Source organism: Aethalodelphis obliquidens, unplaced genomic scaffold (assembly GCF_003676395.1).
Source record: "Aethalodelphis obliquidens isolate GAN/ISIS:26980383/991018 unplaced genomic scaffold, ASM367639v1 scaffold36, whole genome shotgun sequence".
NCBI classification, from domain to species: Eukaryota; Metazoa; Chordata; class Mammalia; order Artiodactyla; family Delphinidae; genus Aethalodelphis; species Aethalodelphis obliquidens.
In genome coordinates, this window is record NW_020837980.1 from 6,576,021 (window position 1) to 6,600,259 (window position 24,239).

The 24,239-nt window shown below is 38.5% G+C and overlaps 1 protein-coding gene across 4 annotated transcripts in view; it reads left to right on the forward strand.

The window, feature by feature from the left end:
- ITPR2 (inositol 1,4,5-trisphosphate receptor type 2) overlaps positions 1–24,239 on the forward strand; it is a 526,334-nt gene that overhangs the window by 177,152 nt on the left and 324,943 nt on the right. For all 4 annotated transcript variants that reach the window (XM_027129402.1, XM_027129406.1, XM_027129405.1 and 1 more), the window contains 2 exons: positions 3,350–3,494; positions 5,164–5,314. In XM_027129402.1, coding sequence (XP_026985203.1) covers positions 3,350–3,494; positions 5,164–5,314 — 296 coding nt within the window. The remainder of the gene's footprint in view (positions 1–3,349; positions 3,495–5,163; positions 5,315–24,239) is intronic.

A 24,239-nucleotide genomic window follows, 5' to 3' on the forward strand; every position in this document is an offset into this window, starting at 1 on the left:
TTGGAAGATTTTGTTTTTTTTTTTTTTTTTGCGAATCACGGGCCCCCCCCCCCTGCGGCCTCTCCCGTTGCGGAGCACAGGCTCCGGACGCGCAGGCTCAGCGGCCATGGCTCACGGGCCCAGCTGCTCCGCGGCACGTGGGATCCTCCTGGACCGGGGCATGAACCCGCGTCCCCTGCATCGGCAGGCGGACTCTCAACCACTGCACCACCAGGGAAGCCCTGTTGGAAGATTTTTAATCACAGCTTCAATTCATTACCTGTGATTGGTCTGTTCATATTTTCTGCTTCTTCCTGGTTCAGTCTTGGGAGGTTATACCTTTCTAAGAATTTGTCCATTTCTTCCAGTTGTCCATTTTATTGGCATAGAGTTGCTTGTAGTAGTCTCCTAGGATGCTTTGTATTTGTGTGGTGTCTTTTATAACTTCTCCATTTTCATTTGTAATTTTATTGCTTTGAGTCCTCTCCCTCTTTTTTTTGGATGAGTCTCTCTAATGGTTTATCAATTTTGTTTATCTTCTCAAAGAACCAGGTTTTAGTTTTATTGATCTTTGCTGTTGTTTTCTTTGCTTCTATTTCATTTATTTCTGCTCTGACCTTTATGACTTCTTTCCTTCTGCTAACTTTGGGTTTTGTTCTTCTTTCTCTAGTTCCTTTAGGTGTAACGTTAGGGTGTTTGAGATTTTTCTTTTTTCTTGAGGTAGGCTTGTATAGCTATAAACTTACGTCTTAGTACTATTTTTGCTGCATCCCATAGATTTTGGATCATCGTGTTTTCATTGTCATTCGTCTCTAGGTATTTTTTGATTTCCTCTTTGATTTATTTAGTGATCTCTTGGTTATTTAGTAACGTTTTGTTTAGCTTCCATGTGTTTGTGTTTTTTATGGTTTTCTCCTGTAATTGATTCTAATCTCATAGAGTTATGGTCAGTAAAGTTGCTTGATATAATTTCCATTTTCTTAAATTTACTGAGGCTTGATTTGTGACCCAAGATGAGATCTATCCTGGAGAATGTTCCGTGCACACTTGAGAAGAAGTGTAATCTCCTGTTTTTGGATGGAATGTCCTATAAATATAAATTAAATCTATCTGGTATTTTGTATCATTTAAAGCTTCTGTTTCCTCATTTATTTTCTGTTTGGATGATCTGTCCATTGGTGTAAATGAGGTGTTCAAGTCCCCCACTATTATTGTGTTACTGTCGATTTCCTCTTTTATTGCTGTTAACAGTTGCCTTATGTATTGAGGTGCTCCTATGTTGGATGCATATATATTTATAATTGTTATATCTTCTTCTTGGATTGATCCCTTCATCATTATGTAGTGTCCTTCCTTGTGTCTTGTGGCATTCTTTATTTTAAAGTCTATTTTATCTGATATAAGTGTTGCTACTCCAGCTTTCTTTTGATTTCCATTTGCATGGAATATCTTTTTCCATCCCCTCACTTTCAGTCTGTATGTGTCCCTAGGTCTGAAGTTGGTCTCTTGTAGACAGCATATATATGGGTCTTGTTTTTGTATCCATTCAGCTAGCCTGTGTCTTTTGGTTGGAGCATTTAATCCATTCACGTTTAAGGTAATTATCGATATGTATGTTCCTATTCCCATTTTCTTAATTGTTTTGGGTTTGTTTTTGTAGGTTCTTTTCTTCTCTTGTGTTTCCCACTTAGAGAAGTTCCTGTAGCATTTTTTGTAGAGCTGGTTTGGTGGTGCTGAATTCTCTTAGCTTTTGCTTGTCTGTAAAGCTTTTGATTTCTTCATCGAATCTGAGTGAGATCCTTGCTGGGTAGAGTAATCTTGGTTGTAGGTTCTTCCCTTTCATCACTTTAAGTATATCATGCCACCGCCTTCTGGCTGTAGACTTTCTGCTGAGAAATCAGTTGTTAACCTTATGGGAATTCCCTTGTATGTTATTTGTCATTTTTCCCTTGCTGCTTTCAATAATTTTTCTTTGTCTCTAATTTTTGCCAATTTGATTACTATGTGTCTTGGCGTGTTTCTCCTTGGGTTTATCCTGTATGGGACTTGGTGCGTTTCTTGGACTTGGGTTGCTGTTTTCTTTCCCATGTTAGGGATATTTTCTACTATCATCTCTTCAAATATTTTCTCTGGTCCTTTCTCTCTCTCTTCTCCTTCTGGACCCCTATAATGCGAATGTTGTTGTGTTTAATATTGTCCCAGCAGTCTCTTAGGCTGTCTTCATTTCTTTTCATTCTTTTGTCTTTATTCTGTTCCGCAGCAGTGAATTCCAACATTCTGCCTTCCAGGTCACTTATCCTTTCTTCTGCCTCAGTTTTTCTGCTATTGATTCCTTCTAGTGTATTTTTCATTTCAGTTAGTGTATTGTTCACCTCTGTTTGTTTGTTCTTTAATTCTTCTAGGTCTTTGTTACACATTTCTTGCATCTTCTGAATCTTTGCCTCCATTCTTTTTCCGAGGTCCTGGATCATCGTCACCATCATTATTCTGAATTCTTTTTCTGGAAGGTTTCCTAACTCCACTTCATTTTGTTGTTTTTCTGGGGTTTTATCTTGTTCCTTCATCTGGTATGTAACCCTCTGCCTTTTCATCTTGTCTATCTTTCTGTGAATGTGGTTTTTGTTCCACAGGCTGCAGGATTACAGTTCTTCTTGCTTCTGCTCTGGAAAAATTTCTTGAAGACTTTAAATTCAGCAGATGAACTCAATGATTTTGATTATGTCTTCCATTTTTAAAAAATTTATTTTATTGAAGTTTAGTTGATTTACAGTGTTGTGTTAATTTCTACTATACAGCAAAGTAATTTGGTTATACATAGGTATACATTCTTTTTCATCTTCTTTTCCATTACGATTTATCACAGAATATTGAGTGTGGTTCCTTGTGCTATACAGTAGGACCTAGTTGTTTATCCATTTTATATATAATAGTTTGCATCTACTAATCCCAAACTGCCAATCCATCCCTCCCCCAAATGTCTTCAGTTTTGAAATGAAATATAACAAAAGGCATTTCTTTATTCAGACTTGGATTGTTAATTTTCCAAATGCAAACAAGATACTCTTTTTGTAAAGTAAAATGACAGCTCTTGATAATAGAAAAGTTATTCTGGAAACCAATAAACAGAAATCATGTTAATGAAAGGAGTAACAATTAATAAAAGGAGTAACAATGGTAGACTCTGATTTAAATGCTTTACATGTATCAACTCATTTCAAAATAGCTCCATTTTATAGATGAGGGTACAAAGTGTAGAAAGTTTCATTAATTTACCCAAGCTTAGAAGACAAGAGGTCAATATATATATATTTTCCTATTTTAAATGATTAGAATCAATTTAACTTCTTTTAAATTCTTTCTGTCTTCATAGATATGATTCTATAACAGACTCTTCCAGAAATGATATGAAGAGGAAATTTGCACTGACAATGGAATTTGTTGAAGAATACTTGAAAGAGGTTGTAAATCAGCCTTTTCCTTTTGGAGATAAAGAAAAAAACAAACTGACATTTGAGGTAATTTTTTTAAACAATTAATCCATGAGGTTATTCAATTTATGCTGTCTAAAATTAGATACATTGAACATCAAAGATTTTTTTCCCTCTAATATTTAGAATGTTTTAGTAATTAGGTAGTTAAATTTATGAACATATGATTCCCTCTGCCACTGATTAAAGGATAGATTTGATGCTTTAATTATACCTGATATAGAATACTAAATATTTTATTTATAATTACCTGTTAGATACTCTGATTTTTTTAGTTTCATTTATTGTGTAAGCTTTATTGCATTTAATGAACAAAGACAGCTTTGCATATTTATAAAATGGTTGGATACGTTTTTTTCATCTCCATGAAGGTAATGTTTTTAGCCTTATTAAACTGAATTGAAATACCACCAGTTATAATATCACTTTGGGGATATAGGGGCAAAACTAGAGAAAAGATGCCACTACAAGATATCTGGGGTATTAGGTGCCTACTGGTGTGTAACAGATTACCCCCAAACTTAGCAGCCCAAAGCAACAAGCATGTATTATCTCACAGTTTCCATAGGTCAGGAATTTGGGAGAGCTTATTAGTTGGGTAGTTCTAGGTCAGGGTCTCTCATGAAGTCAGGATCTCACAGGCTGTTGATTAGGGTTGCAGCTTCCGTGGGTCAGGAATCTGGGAGGGCTTATTAGTTGGGTAGTTCTAGGTCAGGGTCTCTCTTGAGGTCAGGATCTCACAGGCTGTTGATTGGGGTTGCAGTTTCCGTGGGTCAGGAACCTGGGAGGGCTTATTAGTTGGATGGTTGTAGGTCAGGGTCTCTCATGAGGTCAGGGCCTCACAAGCTGTTGATTGGGGTTGCAGTCATCTAGGGTTAGATGATTTGCTTCTAAGATCACTTGTGTGGTTGCTGGCGGCTACACTTCCTTGCTGGCTATTGTCTAGACACCTCATCTTCTTGCCGTGTGGGCCTTCCCATAGGCTGCCTCAGTGTCCTTACAGTATGGCATCTGGCTTCCCCCAGAGCAACCATTAGAGAGAGAGAAAGAGAGAGCCCAAGATGGAAGTTGCAATCTCCTATAACCTAATCTTAGAACTGTCGTGTCATCACTTCTGCTGTATGCCGTTGGAGACACTGCCTAACCCTGGGGCAATGTGGAAGGAGACCCTATATTGGGCGCCATCTTGGAAGCTGGCTCTCACACCTAGTATGTCCTACAGTATCCAGGAGACCACACAGTGACATAAGGAACATATATTTCTAGACAAATTTCTTGGATAATATTCATTTATTAAAGTAATTCATTAAAGTAACTATTAAGTGGTATCCTACTGACGTAAGTTAATGTTTAAATAAGAGGTAAATCATTCTAATGTAAACCTCTTTTAACCACCCTGATACAACTAAAATCTTGTCTTGTCCCTTCCTTGCTGGCTGTTGACAAGATACCTCATCTTCTTGTCACATGGGCCTTTGATGGGGTTGATGAACTGGTCTTATTTGGATTTAATTCTAAACTTGACTAAATTGGAGTTCAGTGGTTGCTTTCACAGGTATTTCAATTCCTAGGTATTAAAGAATTAGAAAGGTTAGAAATACCTGCACTAACTTAGATAATAAAAAGTCAATGCTAATTTCCGTTCCTAATGTTTTTCTTTTCTTTTTCACCTTCTCCCCGCCTTTTTAAAATTAAGGTGGTTCACTTGGCTCGGAATCTTATATACTTTGGATTTTATAGTTTCAGTGAATTATTAAGGCTAACAAGAACACTTCTGGCTATCCTTGACATCGTTCAGGCCCCCATGTCATCGTATTTTGAAAGATTAAGCAAATTTCAAGATGGAGGTAAGAACTTTGGAGAAAAGTTATAATCTTTTTGGTATTTCTTTGAGGTGAGATAGAAAACAAATCTATAGAGAAGTGGTTGTTAACATGTACCTGCTAATATATGTGTGCAAATGGAATGTCATCCTGTGATAGGACTGAGTGACCAGAGGCTGGATATACAAACATTCTTCTCTGTTTTTAATGAAAAGCTTTAAAAGACAACTTCATAAGATCAATGAATTCTACCTTCAGCAGCTCATGTTAAGGTCAATCCACTAGTGAAGTATTATGTGTTAAAAAATCTTAATACTTGTGATCATCGTGGTGTGTGTCATGTGCTGGCTACGCTTCATAGCATGGCATAAAAAATGCAGAGAATGGGCACACTCAGGGTCACACCAGAGAAGCAGAGAGTACAAGGCTAGCACAAGAGGCAGTACAGTAAAGTGGGCAAGAGAGCATGCGCTTTTGAGTCAGAGTGCCTATGTTCAGATCCTGCCTTGACCATTTATTAACTTAGGCAAGGTACTTATCTTCTCTAAGAGTTTCTTTTCTTATCTGAGATATGATGTTGAAAATAACAGTATCTTCCTCACAGTCTCCATGTGAGAATTAAGTGAATGTGTACAACATATTCAAAGCACTTATAACAGTGCCCATCTCATAACTCAATAAAATTTTTTTCAGACGATGATTGTCTTTAAGTAGGATGCCCTGAAAATACCGTGTGGTATAGAATTGTTTGCAGTATGTATATTGAAGAGTGCATTTAAGGTATACAGCTGTAAGGAAGTGGGGAAGGTAGGATTGGGCAGACAGAGAAGCTGAGCCACAGTGAGGTTACAATTGAGGTCATTGCTGATCCTACAGGGAGCTCTGGAGCTGAGTTGGCCCTTCAAAGTGGTCACAAATTAAGGCAAAGGGCCTGAGCTTTATATCCTCGCATTAGCCAGCCTTGACTGCTGGCTTCATCACAGAGGGGGTGTGTAGCTTTGGGTAAGGCAGTCCCCCTGGACAAGGGTCACTCTTAGTGGGAAGCGTGGCTTCGAGAAGACAGCAGTCATCATGCCCAGCAACTGAGGAAATAGATACCTCAGCTCTAAGAGGTGATGCGGGTGGAGCATAATGTATCCACTATAGTATCCACTACAGGATTAAACAGTAAAGCCAGAAATCTAACTTCGGACATAGGGAAGAAATATATGACTAGGAATGATAAACGAACAAGTAGCTGAAGTAATTAATTGTGATGCCTAAATCTCAATTCCTTCTACATCTGCCAAAAATCTGTACAGACCAACAAAAAGCAAATTATACCCCATAAATCCCTCACCTTCAGCAGAACTAGAGAACAGAGGACAGTCCGAACTTCAGTTATTATAAGTGGAAAAGCAACATCAGTTTTTAGTGGCACTGTCTCACTGTTCCTACTGAGAGCCTCTGTGGACAGTTAGGGAGTTCTGGAAAAACCATGTGGAAGAGACAGGAAGGGATTGTACGAAAATCACCCTTAAAATTCCTTGGTGGTCCAGTGGTTAGGACTTCTTGCTTCCACTTCCGGGGGTCTAGGTTCAATCCCTGGTCAGGGAACTAAGATCCATCAAGCCGCATGGTGTGGCCAAAAAAAAAAAGAAAAGAAAAGAAAAAAGAAAACCACCCTTAGAAAAAGAAAGTCTGTCTATCCTAAGGGTGAAAATATTGAAAGAGATTCCAGGTAGATAAGAGCACTGAGTAAGGAGGAAGGAACTTGAAAGTACACAGGTAGCAGTTGTGGAAAAGCAATGCTTCTAGGGATGAACAAGGTTAAAAGTAAGGAAGAGGCACCCTTTGGAGTCTTGTTGATGAAGGCAAAAAGAAACAAGGTGGGGAAATCTAGAATACCAGATAAAAGAAACTAACACAGTATTGTGAAGCAATTATACTCCAATAATGATCTATTAAAAAAAATTGAAGGAAATATAACTTCCTCCACTGCCCCCCAACAAAAGCCAGACTTTAAAGAAACTGCACTTCATGACTCAGACAGAAGAGGGTGCTCCTGAACTGAAGATCTTGTAAACCAGCTCATGTTGTCACCTTGTCCATGAAATGCAGTAATGTAATCAATCTTCATCTCTATGAAAGGACTGTAAGATCAAAACATTTCAGTTGATGGAAATTTCTCTCTGAACATCAACCATGAAAGAGAAGAAAATTGTCAGTGATACTCTAAACTGAATTAAATATCTTCAAACATGAAACATGAATGTATGAAATACACCTTGAATCATAAATCCAAGAACTAAGGTTAGAAATGGACCAACACAAACCAGTGGGAAATGAAATGAAAGTTGATTGGACTCAGAAAAGAAAAAGACTTTATTATTATTATTTTTAGAAATAACAGATCGAATTACAAGGTATCAAAGGAAGAATACATTTGAATGAAAGTATAGTAAGCACCATTGAAGAAAGGCAGGAGAACAGTGATGAGAATGTTAAGGATTTAAAGAAACAAGTAAAAATGGTCAGTGAGAAAGTGGTTGAAATGGAAGAAAGGCAAAGAAGAGCCATCATATGAATAATTGGAGTCCCTGAAAAAGAAAAGCAAAACAATGGAACAGACCTGAGATTTAAAATTCCAATCCAAGAAAACATTCTGTAACTAAAAGATAACCTGAATTCTACATGGTGAAGTTACGTAGGATGGTAATCTCCAAGACTTAAGACATAGAAAAATGAAACTATTATATATAGTATATATTCAGACAGAGTGGTGAGGGGGACAGGGAGGCACTATGAAAGCAAATGGAGAAAAAAGGAAAGATGCTTCCTGGTATGATGCTTTTTACGATACCCAGTTTACTTTACACCAGACCATTCTTTAAAAACTTAGAAATTGATTTCGACTTTTGTTCTCAGTGCTTATAGTCTGCTTTCAGAGTTATACCCTACAGAGTATTTTATTCCTCTGAAAATTTGCTGATATCTTGTACGTACTCTCCACTGTCCTGTGTGTGTCTGCCCTCTAAGACACGTTTTCTACTCTTTTCAATAGTTTATAATTCTCATATTTTCTCATGAACTCCATTCACCTCTGGATACCTTAATCATTCTTTCAACTCTCTGAGAATGATTAATTTTTCAATAAGAATTTATTGAGCAACTATTGCATGCCAGACATTATTCTAGACACTGGAAAAAAAATGATGAACAAGATAGAGTCCTTAGCCCTAGGGGGGACAGACAATTAATAAATAGGCATAATCCCTCACCTCTCCCTATTGGGGGAAACAGTCAGATAATAAACAAATGAATATACACTATTACATTGGGTAATACTATGGACAAAAATCAAGTAGGACAATATGGAGCATGATGGAGAAGGGAGGGGCAGTTATTTTTAGCTAGAGTAGATTTTTTTTTCAATTGAAGTATAGTTGATTTACAATGTTGTGTTAGTTTCAGGTGTACAGCAAAGTGTTTCCGTTATACATACATATCTATTTTTTTTCAGATTCTTTTCCCTTATAGGTTATTATGAAATATTGAATATAGTTCCTTGTGGTGTATAGTAGGACCTTGTTGGTTGTCTATTTTATATATAGTAATGTGTATATGTCAATCCTAATCTTCCAATTTATCCCTTCTCCCCTTACTCCCTGGTAACCATAAGTTTATTTTCTACATCTGTAACTATTTCTGTTTGTATATAAGTTCATTTGTATCATTTTTAAGATTCCACATATAAGTGATATCATATGATATTTGCCTTTGCCTGACTTACTTCACTTAGTATGATAATTTCTAGGTCCATCCATGTTGCTGCAAATGGCAATATTACATTCTTTTTTATGTCTGAGTAATATTCCCTTGTATATATGTACCATATCTTCTTTATCCAGTCATCTGTTGCTGGACATTTAGGTTGCTTCCATATCTGGCTGTTGTAAATAGTGCTGCTATGAACATTGGGGTGCATGTATCTTTTCGAATTATGGTTTTCTCTGGATATATGCCCAGGAATGGGATTGCAGGATCATATGGTAGTTCTATTCTTAGTTTTTTAAGGAACTTCCATACTGTTCTCCATAGTGGCTGTATCAATTTACATTCCCACCAGCAGTGCAGGAGGGTTCCCTTTTCTCTACACCCTCTCCAGCATTTATTATATGTAGACTTTATGATGATGGCCATTCTGACTGGTGTGAGGTGATACCTCACTGTAGTTTTGGTTTGCATTTCTAGCTAGTTTTTGTTTGCATTGAACAGCCTCTCTGATGTCTGAGCAGAGACCTACATGCATCAAGGAAGACGGCCCTGAGGCAGAGTCAGCTTGTTCTGTGTGAGGAGCAGCAGGAAGGCCATTTTGGCTGAGGCAAAGTGAGGGAAGGGAGAATACAGGAGAAAAGGCCGGAGAAGCTCAGACTGTAGAGATTTGTAGACCCTTGAATTTGGATTGTGCTCTAAGTTTGATGGGCAACTTCAGAGGGTTTTGAGAAGGGATCAGTATGATTTGATAACTTTGGCTGCTGAGTGGACAGTAGTGAACATGTATGTGGACATAAATGTTAGAAAGACCATAGAAAGGAGGCTATGGCAGGATTGGAAGATGGTGTTGGACTAGAATAGAAGTGGTAGAAGTGGATGAATTTGGAATGGTACTGTCCTGACTCATAGGACTTGGATGTGAAATGGGAAAGAAAGAAGAGAGTCAAAGATTATTCCTGGGTTTTGAAAGCAGTTGGATGAATGTGGTACTATTTATTGAGGGGAGAAAGACTAGTGGATAAGTAGGGTTGTAGGGACAATCGGGATTTCTGTTTGGGCACATCAGGTGGGAAATGACTGTTAGGCATCCAGTTGGGGATGTTATGGTGACAGTTGGATATGTGGATGAACTTAGGGTATTGTCAGGGTAGAAATATGAATGTGAGAATTGGTGCATAGGAGACATGAATATGATCACTTAAGGAGTGATTGTTGATTGGGAAGAAATGTCATCTAAAGACTGAATCCTGGATGCACCAACATTGAACACCAAGATAGAGCAGGCCCCTGCAAAAGAGTCTGGGACAGAGAACCAGTGAGGAAAGAGGAAAACCAGGAGAATACGTTGTCTTGGAGGCCAAATGAAAAGTAATTGTAATTGTTTGTTGGCTTATATGATATATTTCCTAGATAGCTGCTGTTCATTGAGTACTGTATGTGCTGAGTGGTTTTCCATGGACTACTTTCCATGTAGAGTGACTTGTGCTTAACCATGACACACAGTGTTACTCCATTAATTAAATATAAAACACCGTAATTCTATTCCAGTATAAATGGTGATTCATGATAGTTTTTATCAGCCCATTATAATTCTCTAAGAAACTTCTTGCTGTGTTGTAAGAAATACCTGTATGTGTCCTGCATGAACCGAGGCTCAGAGGTCTCTTCCTTTTGACACTCGACTCGTGTGGTGTGTAGAATGGTGTCTCTTTATTTGGGGAAAGGCATTTTCCTAATCTGCGGAAAGGGTTTGTGGATTTTGCCTAGATTTTTGGAATTTGAAAGAATATGTTTAGTAGTAAATACCCTAGAAATCTGTTATTCTGGTTCTTGGGGCATTGAAATTAATTTGAATTTAAGGACTATAGTTTAAGATCCCTTCTCTTGATATTTGCAAATCAGAGGGTAAATTATTTCTTTTATACATTCCTATTATTGGATACATAATGTAAACTGTGAGAAAATATAGTTTGCTGTTAAGCACGATTTGATAACAGTGGTGATTATACTACACAAGATACCTCTGAGAGAATTTGTTAGACTGAGCTTTCTTCATTTCTCTCAACTCTAAAAGCCCTTCTCAAGGCATCATTTTTGCTTTTACTAGCACTAAATGTTTATTTAATATCATTCTCTTGCCTACATATGGGAGGACAATGCTTTTATAGTAAAACACTCTTCAGATTTCTTTGGAGCATAACTATACTTGCAAGACAAAAAAAAAAAGTACTATACTTTTTGTCAATGTTGCCTTGAGGTACATTTGAAAAAGTGAATATGTGGCTTTATTTACATTACATAAAACAGAAAAGAAAGAATGTACCTCGCAGGGATACATTGTTTGCTCATAAATATTGCCAATATGCGAATGTAATGGAATTGTGCCTGGATTCCACACTGTTTTGTAAAAAGTACCAATATAGAAAACCATAATCAGGGAGATTAATTAATTTGCGTAAGATTCGTGAGTAAGTCAGTAGCATTGCGAAGAGTTAAAGTGCAAGGAATTAGTCTTCCTATCTTTTGCACCACTCAATTATTTATTAGTCTGATGAACTAATATTTTAGAAAAATTGTTACTGAGGTTAGAATTTTGGTCCGTAAATTTTTTTGAAGTTAACACTTCTGTAGGGGCTTGGTCTTATAGGTATTCTTTAAGGTAAGTAAACAAAATAAAGAGTTGAAAATAAATTTTTAAAATAAAAAATAATAAAATAGGGACAAAGCAACATCATGTGCCTCTAGATGTGACGTCCTGAGAAGGACACAACATTGCCTATTTAGTATTCCTGACAAAAATTCATAATCACCATCTAATTATGAAGAAATATCAGACAGGTACAAATTGAGGGGGGTATTTTATAGAACAGCTGGCTTGAACATTTCGAAAATGTCAGTGTTATGAAAGATAAAGTTTGAGAAACTGTTTCAGAATAAAGGAGATAAAAGAGACATGACAACTACATATAATATGTGGTTTTGGATCAGGAAAATTATTATCTACAGAAGACATTATTGGCACAATTGGTAAAATTTGAATATGGATTGTACATTAGGTTGTAGTGTTGTATCAGATTTCCTGAATTTTATAATTGTACTGTACTGTAGTTATGTAAGAGAATGTACTTGTTTTTAGCAAATACGTGCTGAAGAATTGAGAGTTAAAAAGGTCATGATGTTTGGAACTAACTCTCAAAGAGTGCAGGAAAGATTGTGTGTGTGTGTGTGTGTGTGTGTGTGTGTGTGTGTGTGTGTGTGTACAGAGAGAGAGAGGATGTAAATGTGGCAGAATTTGTGAATCTGATAAATGTGGGCAGAGGGTGTTATGATGTTCTTTGTACTATTCTTGTAACTCTTTCCATAAATTCGAAAGTATTTCAAAACAGAAAAATTAATGACTTAAATAATTAGCCAAGTAAGAAAATGATTTATTATATGTAAGATGACATTTCAAACTTACAGCATTATCTTGCAACTCTTCTAGGAGATGTGTTATTATAGCTCAGTTCTCTTAAGCTATAAATTCCTAAAAAAGCCCTATTAGACTCTATAAATTCTTAGCAAAAGAAGCAAGAGACAACACATTTCTGGAATTTCCATATGTGGAGACAGGATTGTCAGGCCTGGGAAAAATTCCTGTGGTACAGGGTGAGACTGAGGCTGATGCCAGAGAGGAAATCCCAGATTACAGGAAGTACCTGGAGAAAAAAGAATTGTTATTCTAAAGGACGAGTCAGGGAGCTGTAGCAATATTGCCACAGTATAATACCCGGTGTAGCACCATCTTGGCTCTTGTATATTAAAAGTGTTTGATTATATTTTCTTAATTTTAGTGAAACTTTATTTTTATTGGTAGTCATTTGCAAAATACAATTTTTTAAAAATAGGAGGTAATTTTATAAGCACTGTTGCTGGACAGGCCAGCTCTTTCAAGTAAATGATAACAGCTTTCTTTTCTCATACTGTGTCTGGAAAATTCTGTGCAATAGAACTATGTCTTTTTTTATCCTTTTGATCGACTTACCACTTAAGAATTCTGCTCCAGCACAGTTGGGGTTGGACATTCAGAGAAATGTGTCTGGTCATTGTTTGGCAGGTCAGACCCAGGGGAGCGGAAGAAGAGAGAGGTGTGTGGAGAAGGTGAAGGTTTACGGTTCCCGGAGTTCAATTCCAGTGGCGCCTGTCTTAAATAGGGTGTGCACACAGCATTCATATGTTTTTCTGGGAAATCCTGTAGGCTTAGATGCCAGTGATTCGTGTTTGAGGCAATGGGGATGGCTGCCTTGGAAAGTGGCAATTACAGAAGTTTTCCTCTTCTGGGTCCTTGGTTACAGTGCAGCCCTTCTCGTCACTGGGAGTTGTCCTCATCCTAGAGCTGGTTGGGAGTCTGAGTCTAGCTCCCAGGTTGTATCTGTTCACCGTCACGGTGGCTTTTTAGTTGGCATGCTCAGCAGAAATTGATAGGTTCAGAAGCAGTTTCTCATTTTCGTGCCCTAGAGATGGTCCATTCAGAAAATTATCCAGGCACACTCACACGGAGACAAAAGGAGCTGGCACTGCCCTGGCCTTTACTGTAGTGAGGCAGAAGATTCTCGTCTTCAGAGCTATCAACTATCAACTTTTCATTCACTATGTACTCACTTAAGAAAAGAAATACTGTTTTCAAACAAGTGTATTCACTCCCAGCAGGCTATGTTGTTCAGTCAGTGTGCTTTGCCTAATACCTGTCATTTACTCTCAGTGATTTAGAATTCACAGGCACCATTCAGTGTAATTGATCTTTCGAATCGAAGGATTATGTCAAGCAGTGCTCTTCTTTGTCACGTTTAGAAGTTAAAAGCAAATGCCATATACAGGCTGATAAACTGGATATTGTCAATATATTTGTGAAAGTACATTTCATATAAAAAATTATGCGTCTCTCTTTATGCTTGCTGAAGGATACACAATCAAGGATTGATACTACTACAGGCGTACCTTCTTTTATTGCACTTAGCTTTATTGCGTCTCACAGATATTGCATTTTTTACAAACGGAAGGTTTGTGTCACCCCTGAGTCCAGCAAGTCTGCTGGAGCCATTTTCCCAACAGCATTTGTTCACTTCGTGTCTCTGTGTCACATTTTGGTAATTCTCAGAATATTTCAAACATTTTCATTATTAATATGTTTGTCATGATAATCTGTGATCTTTGATGTTGCTCTTGTAATTGTTTTTGGCCACCACTAGCCATGTCCACATAAGCCGGCCAACTTAATCAATAAATGTTGTGTGTGTTCTGACCGCTCCACCAACCTGCCGTTCCCCGTCTCTCCTTCTCTCCTTGGTCACCCCTATTCCCTGAGACACATCAATATTGAAATTAGACCAGTTAATAACCATACAGTGGCCTCTATGTGTTCAAGTGAAAGGAAGAGTTGCACGGCTCTCACTTTATATCAGAAGCTAGAAATGATTAAGCTTAGTGAGGAAGGCATGTTGAAAGCCAAGATACACTAAAAGCTAGGCCTCTTGCACCAGTTAGCCAAGCAGTGAATGCAAAAGGAAGGTTCTTGAAGGAAGTTAAAAGTGCCACTCCAGTGAACATATGAATGGTAAGAAAGGGAAACAGCCTTATTGCTGATATGGAGAAAATTGTAGTGATCTGGAGAGAAGATCAAAGCAGCCACAACATTTCTTTAAGCCAAAGCCTAATCCAGAGCAAAACCCTAACTGTCTTCAATTCTCTGAAGGCTGAGAGAGGTGAGGAAACCGCAGGAGAAAAGTTTGAAGCTAGCAGAGGTTGGTTCATGGGGTTTAAGGGAAGAAACCATGTCCATAACATTGAAGTGCAAGGTTAAGCAGCAAGTGCTAAGGTAGAAGCTGTAGCAAATTATCCAGAAGACCTAGCTCAGATAATTCATGAAGGTGGCTACACTAAACAACAGATTTTCAGTGTAGACAAAGCAGCCTTCTATTTGAAGAAGTTGCCATCTAGGACTTCCATAGCTAGAGAGGAGAAGTCAATGCCTGTCTTCAAAGCTTCAAAAGACAGGCTAACTCTTATTGCGGGCTAAAGCAGCTGGTGACTGAGTTGAAGCCAGTTCTCATTTACCCTTCTGAAAATCCTAGGGCCCTTCAGAATTATGCTAACTCTACTTTGCCTGTGCTCTAGAAGCGCAACAACAAATCCTGGATGACAGCACATCTGCTTACAACATGGTTTACTGAATACTTTAAGCCCACTGTTGAAACCTACTGCTCAGACGAAAAGATTTCTTCCAAAATATTACTGCTCATTGACAGTGCACCTGGTCACGCAAGAGCTCTGATGGAGACATACAACCAGATTAATGTTGTTCCCCTGCTTGCTAACACAGCATCCATTCTGCAGCCCATGGATCAGGGAATAATTTTGACTTTCAAGTCTTATTATTTAAGAAATACATTTTATAAGACTACAGCTGCCTTAGGTAGTGATTCTTCTGATGGACCTGGGCAGAGTAAATAGAAAACCTTCTGGAAAGACTTCTTATTCTAGATGTCATTAAGAACATTTGTGATTCATGAGAAGAGGTCAAAATATCAACATTAACAGGAGTTTGGAAGAAGTTGATTCCAGCCCTCAGGGATGACTGTGAGGGGTTCAAAACTTCAGTGGAGGAAGTAACTGCAGATGTGGTATAAGTAGCAAGAGAACTAGAATTAGAAGTGGAGCCTGAAGATGTCACTGAATTGCTATAATCTCAAGTTAAAACTTGAACAATTGATGAGTTGTTTCTTATGAGAGAAGAAAGTGGTTTCTTGAGATGGAATCTGCTCCTGATGAAGATGCTGTGAAGATTGTTGGGATGACAACAAAGGATTTAGAATATTATATAAACTGAGTTGGTAAAGCAGTGGCAGGGTTTGAGAGGATTGACTCCACATTTGAAAGAAGTTCTACTGTGGTTAAAATACTGTCAAACAGCTACAGAGAAACTGTTCATGAAAAGAAGATTGATGCAGCAGACTTCATTATTGTCTTATTTTGAGAAACTGCCGTGACCACCTGAACTACCACCAAGCCCCACCCCGATCAGTCAGCAGCCATCAACACTGAGGCAAGAGCCTCCACCAGCCAACAGATCGTAATTCCGTGAGGGCTCAGATGATGGTTAGCATTTTTTTTTATGATTAAGGTAATTTCATTCATTTATTCTTACATTTATGAATTTATCAAATGACATGTTATTTTGAATACACTCTGTGGAAAGACTCAACTGTTATTAGGACAGGCATGTCGTGCAATGTTTGAACATGGGTAGACACTGACCTTCTTTGATGCTAAAAGAAAATAAACAATCCAGAGGGTGAGCAATTTTTAGCATTAAAGTATTTTTTAAGTTAAGGTGTATACACTTTTTTTTTTACACATAATGCTGTTGTACACTTAATAGACTAAACCATGGTGTAAACATAACTTTTATATGCACTGGGAAACCAAAAAATCTTCCTGAGACTCATTTTTATTGCGATATATGATTTGCCGTGGTGGTCTGGAACTGAACCTGCAGTATTTCTGAGGTATGCCTATACTAATGTGATTAATTAAGATCACTTATTGCAGGTGCGTGGGTGTATTTTGTTCTACTAGAGAGTCATTTCAATGGTTGGGACAAATGTGAATCGTACTTATACATTCTCCTAAGAGCAGCATAACGTATTAACTCGGAAAGGTGAGAGTATCATCTCCATTTGAGCAGGGTATAGAACTTGACACAGTCTGGAAATAGCTTAAGTCTAATTTGTTGTTAAGTTATCCTGTCAATATCCTTTCATTTATCTGTTTGTTGTTTGAATGGAACTGGGGTTCAAATTTAAACCTCCAAAATGGAGCAATAAAGTCTAACCATTGAGTAAGACTTGGGCTCATTCGGGTGTCTAGGTCACCACTGTCATTTCTTCTCACAATTGCCCCCCAACCCTTGAACTCACCGCAGTTTGAAAAGACAATAGATCAGAAAACTGCCAAAAGGTCAAATAAGAGCCGAATAGTTTCTTTTCATCTTCTACCATTTTGCTTTTTCGCAGCTCCAAGTTCTTGGGAGTTTCTGTAGTCAATCCCTGAAAGGTCGGCCTGTTCCCAGTCGGTAACCAGATAATCTCTTTTTTTGGCATATGTGTTATAATATTGAAGAAGAGAAATCACCAAAAAAAAAATCGATGGAAATTCCATTTACTTTTAGGATCTCCTTTCCTTTGAGGTTTCAGGGTGGGAGCTGAAGTGCCTTTGGTCTTAGAGAATAAAATACAGGTAACCACAGCAGCCCGAAATTATCCTCCTGCCCTAAAAGGATTCCAGCTGCACTGGTGACTCACGTAGCCCTGTGGGCCCAACCCAGGGTAGAGAAGAGATAAGGAGGGAGGGTAGTAGAGGCACCTTGGATACACAAATGTCCAGTAGTACCCCTTGCCCCAGAAGATTGGGGGAGGACAATGAGGGCATGCTAACTCCCCATCTAGTGGCAAAGAACCAGCTGCTTCTTCAATTTAACTTTTTTTTTTTTTGCCTTGGCTGGGACTTCACATGATCCACCTTGAAATGCTTTTCCTGGCAGCGTAGTTGCTTTTTAAAAGGAGAAGAGAAATTGAGATGGAAGGTGGAGCAGAAACATTTTTTAATAGTGTTCTATGGGTGGGAAAGGAGGAAAATATTTGCAGCAAAAAGTCTGCCAGAAAATAGTTTCTTCCTTTATAAAATCAGGAGGTTAATCTAAATGTGATCTTTACAGTCTCTTTCAGTTCAAAGCTGTGATTCTTCGAAGATTAGTATGTGATTCTCATTCGCTCACTCAATGGTATTCTTCTTAATGTGTGTTGCAAAAGACTCCTTTTAGCAGATATCCATGAAGCATGACTGCTGGTTAAGAGCTGTGATTGCTCTTTGTAAAGACACCAGCTACAATGCCTTGAAACCAGGAGCCTTAGTTCACTTAAAATATCGAGTGTATCGAAAAAATCAAGCAAGGGCTTCCCCGGTGGCGCAGTGGTTGAGAGTCCGCCTGCCGATGCAGGGGACGCGGGTTCGTGACCCGGTCTGGGAAGATCCCACATGCCACGGAGAGGCTGGGCCCATGAACCATGGCCGCTGAGCCTGCGCGTCCGGAGCCGGTGCTCCGCAACGGGAGAGGCCACAGCAGTGAGAGGCCCGCGTACCGCAAAAAAAAAAAAAAAAAAGCAAGTAAGCAAGCAAGAACGGCTTACCTGTGTGCAAGTTGGGACTCCGAGGACGTGTGTATGTGGAGTTGGAGGATGAGAAAGAACAGAAATGAGGTTTAGTACAGTGACCATCACCGAACAGCAGGTAGCAAAGGTCCAGGCAGCTTCATTTTAAGGACTCTCTCTAATGTCCCTTCAGCTCCTGTCAATGTTTCATCAGACTGAGCTCCTTCCAGGTCGGTATAAACGACATAAGTTCACAGCACAGCTCACAGTGCTCAGAAGTGTCAGGCAGGTTGCCTTGCCGGAGGAAGATGCCACAGTGACCAGTCATCATCTGAACATCTCTTTCCTGGACTTCTGGACTTAATTTTTCCCACCACCATTCTGCCCCTCGCGATGCTTCTTTTTGATGGTCCTGCCTCATCTCTGCTTCCAGCCTGTCCCTCGCCTTCAGGCAGATCTGTCTCATCCACTCTGGGTCTCGATCCTCACACCTGCCTGCTCCCATCAGCTTCTTCTCCCTTCTGCCTACACCTTCTCCCCATTCACATCATATGCTTCTAGTAGAGGGAGCTGGAGCCTCAAAGAGGCGGCCGGGACACGTGTGCAATCCTGTCCACAGTGATAGGTTTCTCTTGTCCTCTGTGTGTGTGCCCTGTGTCAGATGAGTGTGTTCTCATCATGCCTTGAGATTCGTCTCCTGACAGCAACTGCCCAGGATCTCTGGAGGTCCTTAGTGCAGGTTGTGTTCCCCAGGAAGCAGACTCTGAACAGAGATGAGCATGCCGGAGGCTTATTAGGGAGAGCTCTTAGCATCAACACTGGTGGAATGGAAGGGAAAGAAGCAGGCCTGGGCCAAGCGAGAAATTGGGTTGTGTTGTGGTCTTAGTGGGGAGGCTCTGGGTGGTGTGAAGTTGGGGTGTCCTTTCAGAGTTCTCTCTCATTGGAGTGAGGGGGCTGAGTTTTTATGTCCCCGTGGGCTGCCCTGGAATGGGGTGTGGTCTTGCTTGAGGCAGCTGTTTTCAGACCAGCCAATCCCCAGAGGGCTGACTTTTGAGGGCTGTCCCCCAAGTGGCACTGCCAGCAGCTGAGGCAATAGTCCTTCCTTCCTGAAAGGGAATCTGGGCAGGACCATCACAGCATCCACTACAGATATTTTCCAGAAAAGTACCAAGACTGGAAAAACTGTAGGTCAAGATTAAGATCTCATAGGAAATAACAGATTAGGAAGAAAAATAAAAATGATTCAGATCTTATAGAAGATAGAGATTAGGGAGACAAATAAAAACAACATTAAGACATTTAAATGCACAGCAAAGTTCTAGAGATGAAAAAAATTTCTAGAGGCTACCTACTTCCAAATGCCCCAGAATCACTGGCATCAGAAATCTACTCCGGGCAGCAGGTGTTTTATGGAATCCTTTTCTTCGGATGTGAAGGAAGATTTCTGTGACATTCTGATCTTCTGAGTCTGGTTCTCTTACCAGCTTTGTGCTGTGCTGACTGCACCTCTAAGTCCTTTCTGGCTTAATGTATAATGTCTTTTACACTTTTGTTATATAGTTTTTTCCTCCTTAAGCTTTTAGAAGTTTTAGAAAAAGTGCCTATAACTGTCAGGTTTTCTCTTAGTTATCAATGGTGCCTGGGAGGACTTGTTTTCCCCCTCTGGGCCTAGTCTTCTCTCTCTATATCAAGAGGTTCTCAAACACATGATCTACGCTAGATCATGTCCCTTTCAAAAATCAAATGAAGGTAAAAAAATAGGCAGAGAATAACTGTGTAATATGTCTATTATATAGTTAATAGTGAGTGTCCACCATTTGCTAGGCCACACATTTGACAGAGGATTACTTCAGAAGGGAATCTATTATTTATATTAAACGCCTAGCACACATCAAAGTCTTGCATATTTTTATCTGAAATCCTTGTCACAATCCAGCAAGTAGGTATTGTGGCCACACTGTGCCCAGGAAATGTGCTCGTGCAGAGGGTAAACACTTGCCCTGAGACCATACAGCCTGTAGCTTGCTGAGCCACATTTTGAATTCAGCTTTCTTTTTCTTCTTCTCTAGTTCTTCACAAAAACCAACAGCCCTGCCACGGATGTGCTTTCGGCTGTTACACTACTTTCTGTACAGATGACTTCTTCATCTGCAGGGACTCTGCTTTCTACTTTTTCCAAGTTTCCCAAGAAAGTTTAACACGAAACAGTGGGTGTTTATTAAAGAGTTTTGATTTAACTTGAGGTGACTTCGCAAGTCAGATCCAAAAAAAAAAATTTAAGCCAAGAATCTCGCCTTCGTGAACCGTTGTTGGGATTGTCTCAGAAGCAAAGTTTGAAACACAAGTCTTAAAACTGTTACCGCTTAAATATCTTGAAGTTGGATGTTCCTTTTCGCTCCCTGCTGTTCTCCCTGACGCTGTTTTTGGCTTTTTCTCCACATTCCCACATAAGGATCCTTCTGAATCACATCCTCTACCTCTTACTAGTTATCATCATCTCTTAGAGAGTAACAACCCAGTTCCCTAAGTTGGTGCCCACAGGTCTTCATAATCTGCATTAGACGTCTCTAGTTCTGTCTCTTGCTGTTTCCCCAGTAATACGAAACAATTTTATCCTCCAGGACACTTTGCTATGAGCTACTTCTGTATTTCATATATACTTTCATAACTCGCTTATCACTAGGATGAATGTATGTGCCATGCCTTATATAAACATGCATTTGAAGGACAAAAATATTTAGAGACCCTAATATTCCAAATGTATGTTGGTGACTTTTTTTTGTTAGTGTTGAAATTTTTTATGTCTGTTTTTCCTAGTAGACTTATGAAAGGCTCCATGACTCTTAGAATTACTACCTAGAAAATTCAATAATAAAGATTCAAAATTATTGACTGAGAGAGCCAGAAGTGGGGAGAAAAGCTATGAAAATGCATTCTGTTTCTGTTTCCATAGCTGACTTGTACCATGCCTAACATAACATGCATACTTGGCTTTCAGAAGTATTTACTGAGTGACATACATTTGATGAACGTATGTAACCTACATGTTTTATATAAATATGTATTTGAATGATAAGGATATTTTCTAGATCATGACATCTCAGATTTATAATTGTTTTTCTTTTATTACTTGAGAACTTTTAATCTGGCTTTCAAAACTTCCAATGAATGGGAGATAACATGACAAATGCCAGTTCATGTTAAAATACTTCCTGGTATTTTGTTTCTACAATTTTAGTGATTAATGTTATACCTTTTCACGATCTCTACACCATCTCTTTTTTATAATTGATGTATAGCTGATTTACAGTGTTTTGTTAGTTCTGGTGTACAGGAAAGTGATTCAGTTATAAGTGTGTATATACACACACACACACATATATGTAATATATTCTTTTTTATATTCTTTTCCATGATGGTTTATTACAGGTAGATATTGAATATAATTAGTTGCTTGTTCTACACAGTAGGAACTTGTTGTTCATCGGCTTTATATATAATAGTTTGCATCTGCTAATCCCAAACTCCTAATTTATCCGTCCTCCCCCGACCCTGGCTTTCCCCTTTGGTAACCATAAGTTTGTTTCCTATGTCTGTGAGTCTGTTTCAGTATTGTAAATAAATTCATTTGTATAATATTTTAGATTCCACATGTAAGTGATATCATATGGTATTTGTCTTTCTCTTTCTGACTTACTTCACTTAGTACGATAATCTCTAGGTCCATCCACACTGATGCAAATGGCATTATTTCATTCTTTTTTTATGGCTGAGTAGTATTTGGTTGAATATATATATACCACATCTTTTTAATCCATTCGTCTGTGAGCATTTAGGTTTGGTGCACCATCTTAACAGAATAATATGGTTCAAATATTCCCTTGCTAACTGTGCAGGTTCATAAATTTCAGGAGGATTTAATGGGTATGATGCATGCATAACTTCCATATTACACTAAGTCAGGAAGCAACTCTATAACTGCCTTCTAGTTCTCTCAGTCAGGGGTTTCTCACATAAATTTATGATACATAAAATATTTTTGTTATACTTTGTAATTAATTTAACTCAGTAGAGGAAGAAGACTCTGTAGGTTCATCTGTATTTCTCTGGGATGTGTTGGAAACAAAGGCATTGTCTATAGTACTTTGGGTTTTGGTTTCCCAAAGGTATCAGCCACACAATGGATGAAGCACCTTCCACAGTTCAATGTGGAGTTTATTCTTATTCTCTAAGCTATAAAGTGACTCCAAAACCTCTGGAGTTCTGTAGGAGTGGTGTAAATGATTCCTGGCAGCCAGGAAGAGCTACTGACATTACCAAATTGAGTTAATAGGACAGAATCAATACCTAGATGACCTCACAAATAATGAGAATGACCAAAGAGGACCAGGTTGTCCTCACCTTCTTTCTACTCAGTTATTTCACCCAATTGTTTGACCCTCAGAATCTAATGCCTCAAGGTGTTAATACACTGGGGTAGGTTCCTCAGTTCCCTCAATTTCTGGTCAAGAGCATCCACCAGTGACCTACTAAGGCACCTTATTGGAACCCAATCATAGATTTGTAGAATGTTAGCACGTAAAGGGATTGTAGAAATCGTCTATATGAACTTCAGATCTTCATAGTACCTGTAGCAAATGGTCATCTAGGATCTTTTGGAACACCTGAGTGACCAAGATTTTACTGCTGCAAAAGGTAGGCCTTTCTTATTTACAACAGCTCCAAATATTGTCTCTTTTGTTAGGTTATCCTAAATATACCTCCCTCTCACTTCCAACAAGCAGCCCTACTTTTGTTCCCTGGAGCCATGTGGAAATCTAGCCTCACTTTCACATATCAGTTCTTTCTATGTTTGCAGATGGCCGGCATGTCACCTGAATATCTCCTCCTCTCTGTGTCATCACCAGCAGTTTCTTTAACAGTTCCTCTTATGTTTCTAATATTTTTGATCACTGATATGGCAAGAAAAGTCATTTTCTCATTCATAATAAACACTTTACTTTTGTAATACAGTCTAGATGAAAATGAATGTTTTTGGTAATGATGACATAGTATTGATTTCTGCTGAACTTGAATGAAACTAAAGTTCTAGTTTGTGCTCTGTTAACATCACATTTTCCCATCACATACTTGAGTTCGTTTTATTTGGACCTAAATGGCAGGGCATTTTATATTTTGATTTTACTTTGTTGGATTTAACCCATTAGTTTTCTTTTGTTAATGCATAGATTGATTTGCACATATTGAACCCTCCTTGTGAACTGGGGATGAATCCCACTTGGTCGTGGCCTATGATCTTTTTTATGTATTGCTGGATTCGGTTTGCTAATATTTTGTTGAGAATTTTTGCATCTATATTCATCAAAGATACTGACCTTTAGTTTTCTTTTTTTGGTGGTGTCTTTGTCTGGTTTTGGTATCAGGGTGATGGTGGCTTCATAGAATATCTTTGGGAGTCTTTCCTCCTCATCAATCTTTTGGAAGAATTTGAGAAGGCTCAGTATAAGTTCTTCTTTGTATGTTTGGTAGAATTCGCCTGTGAAGCCATCTGGTCCTAGACTTTTGTTTGTAGGGAGTTTTTTTTTTTTTTTTTAATTACAGATTCTATTTCACTTCTAGTGATCGGTCTGTTCATATCATCTATTTCTTCTTGATTCAGTTTTGATGGGCTGTATGTTTCTAGAAAGTTGTCCATTTCTTCTAGGTTGTCAAATTTGTTGGCATATAATTAATTGTTCATAGTATTCTCTTACGGTTTTCTGGATTTCTGCAGTGTCAACTGAGATTTCTCCTTTTTCATTTCTTATTTTGTTTATTTGGGTCCTCTCTCTTTTCTTCTTGGTGAGCCTGGCCAGAGGTTGGTCAATTTTGCTTACCATTTCAAAGAACCAGCTCTTGGTTTTATTGATTTTATAATCCATTAGTTTTCAACCTGTCCATGGAGTTTTGGGATTTGATGGAGTCATTTACTATATTAGTTATCCTTCATTGTTTCATGTTGTCTTTGC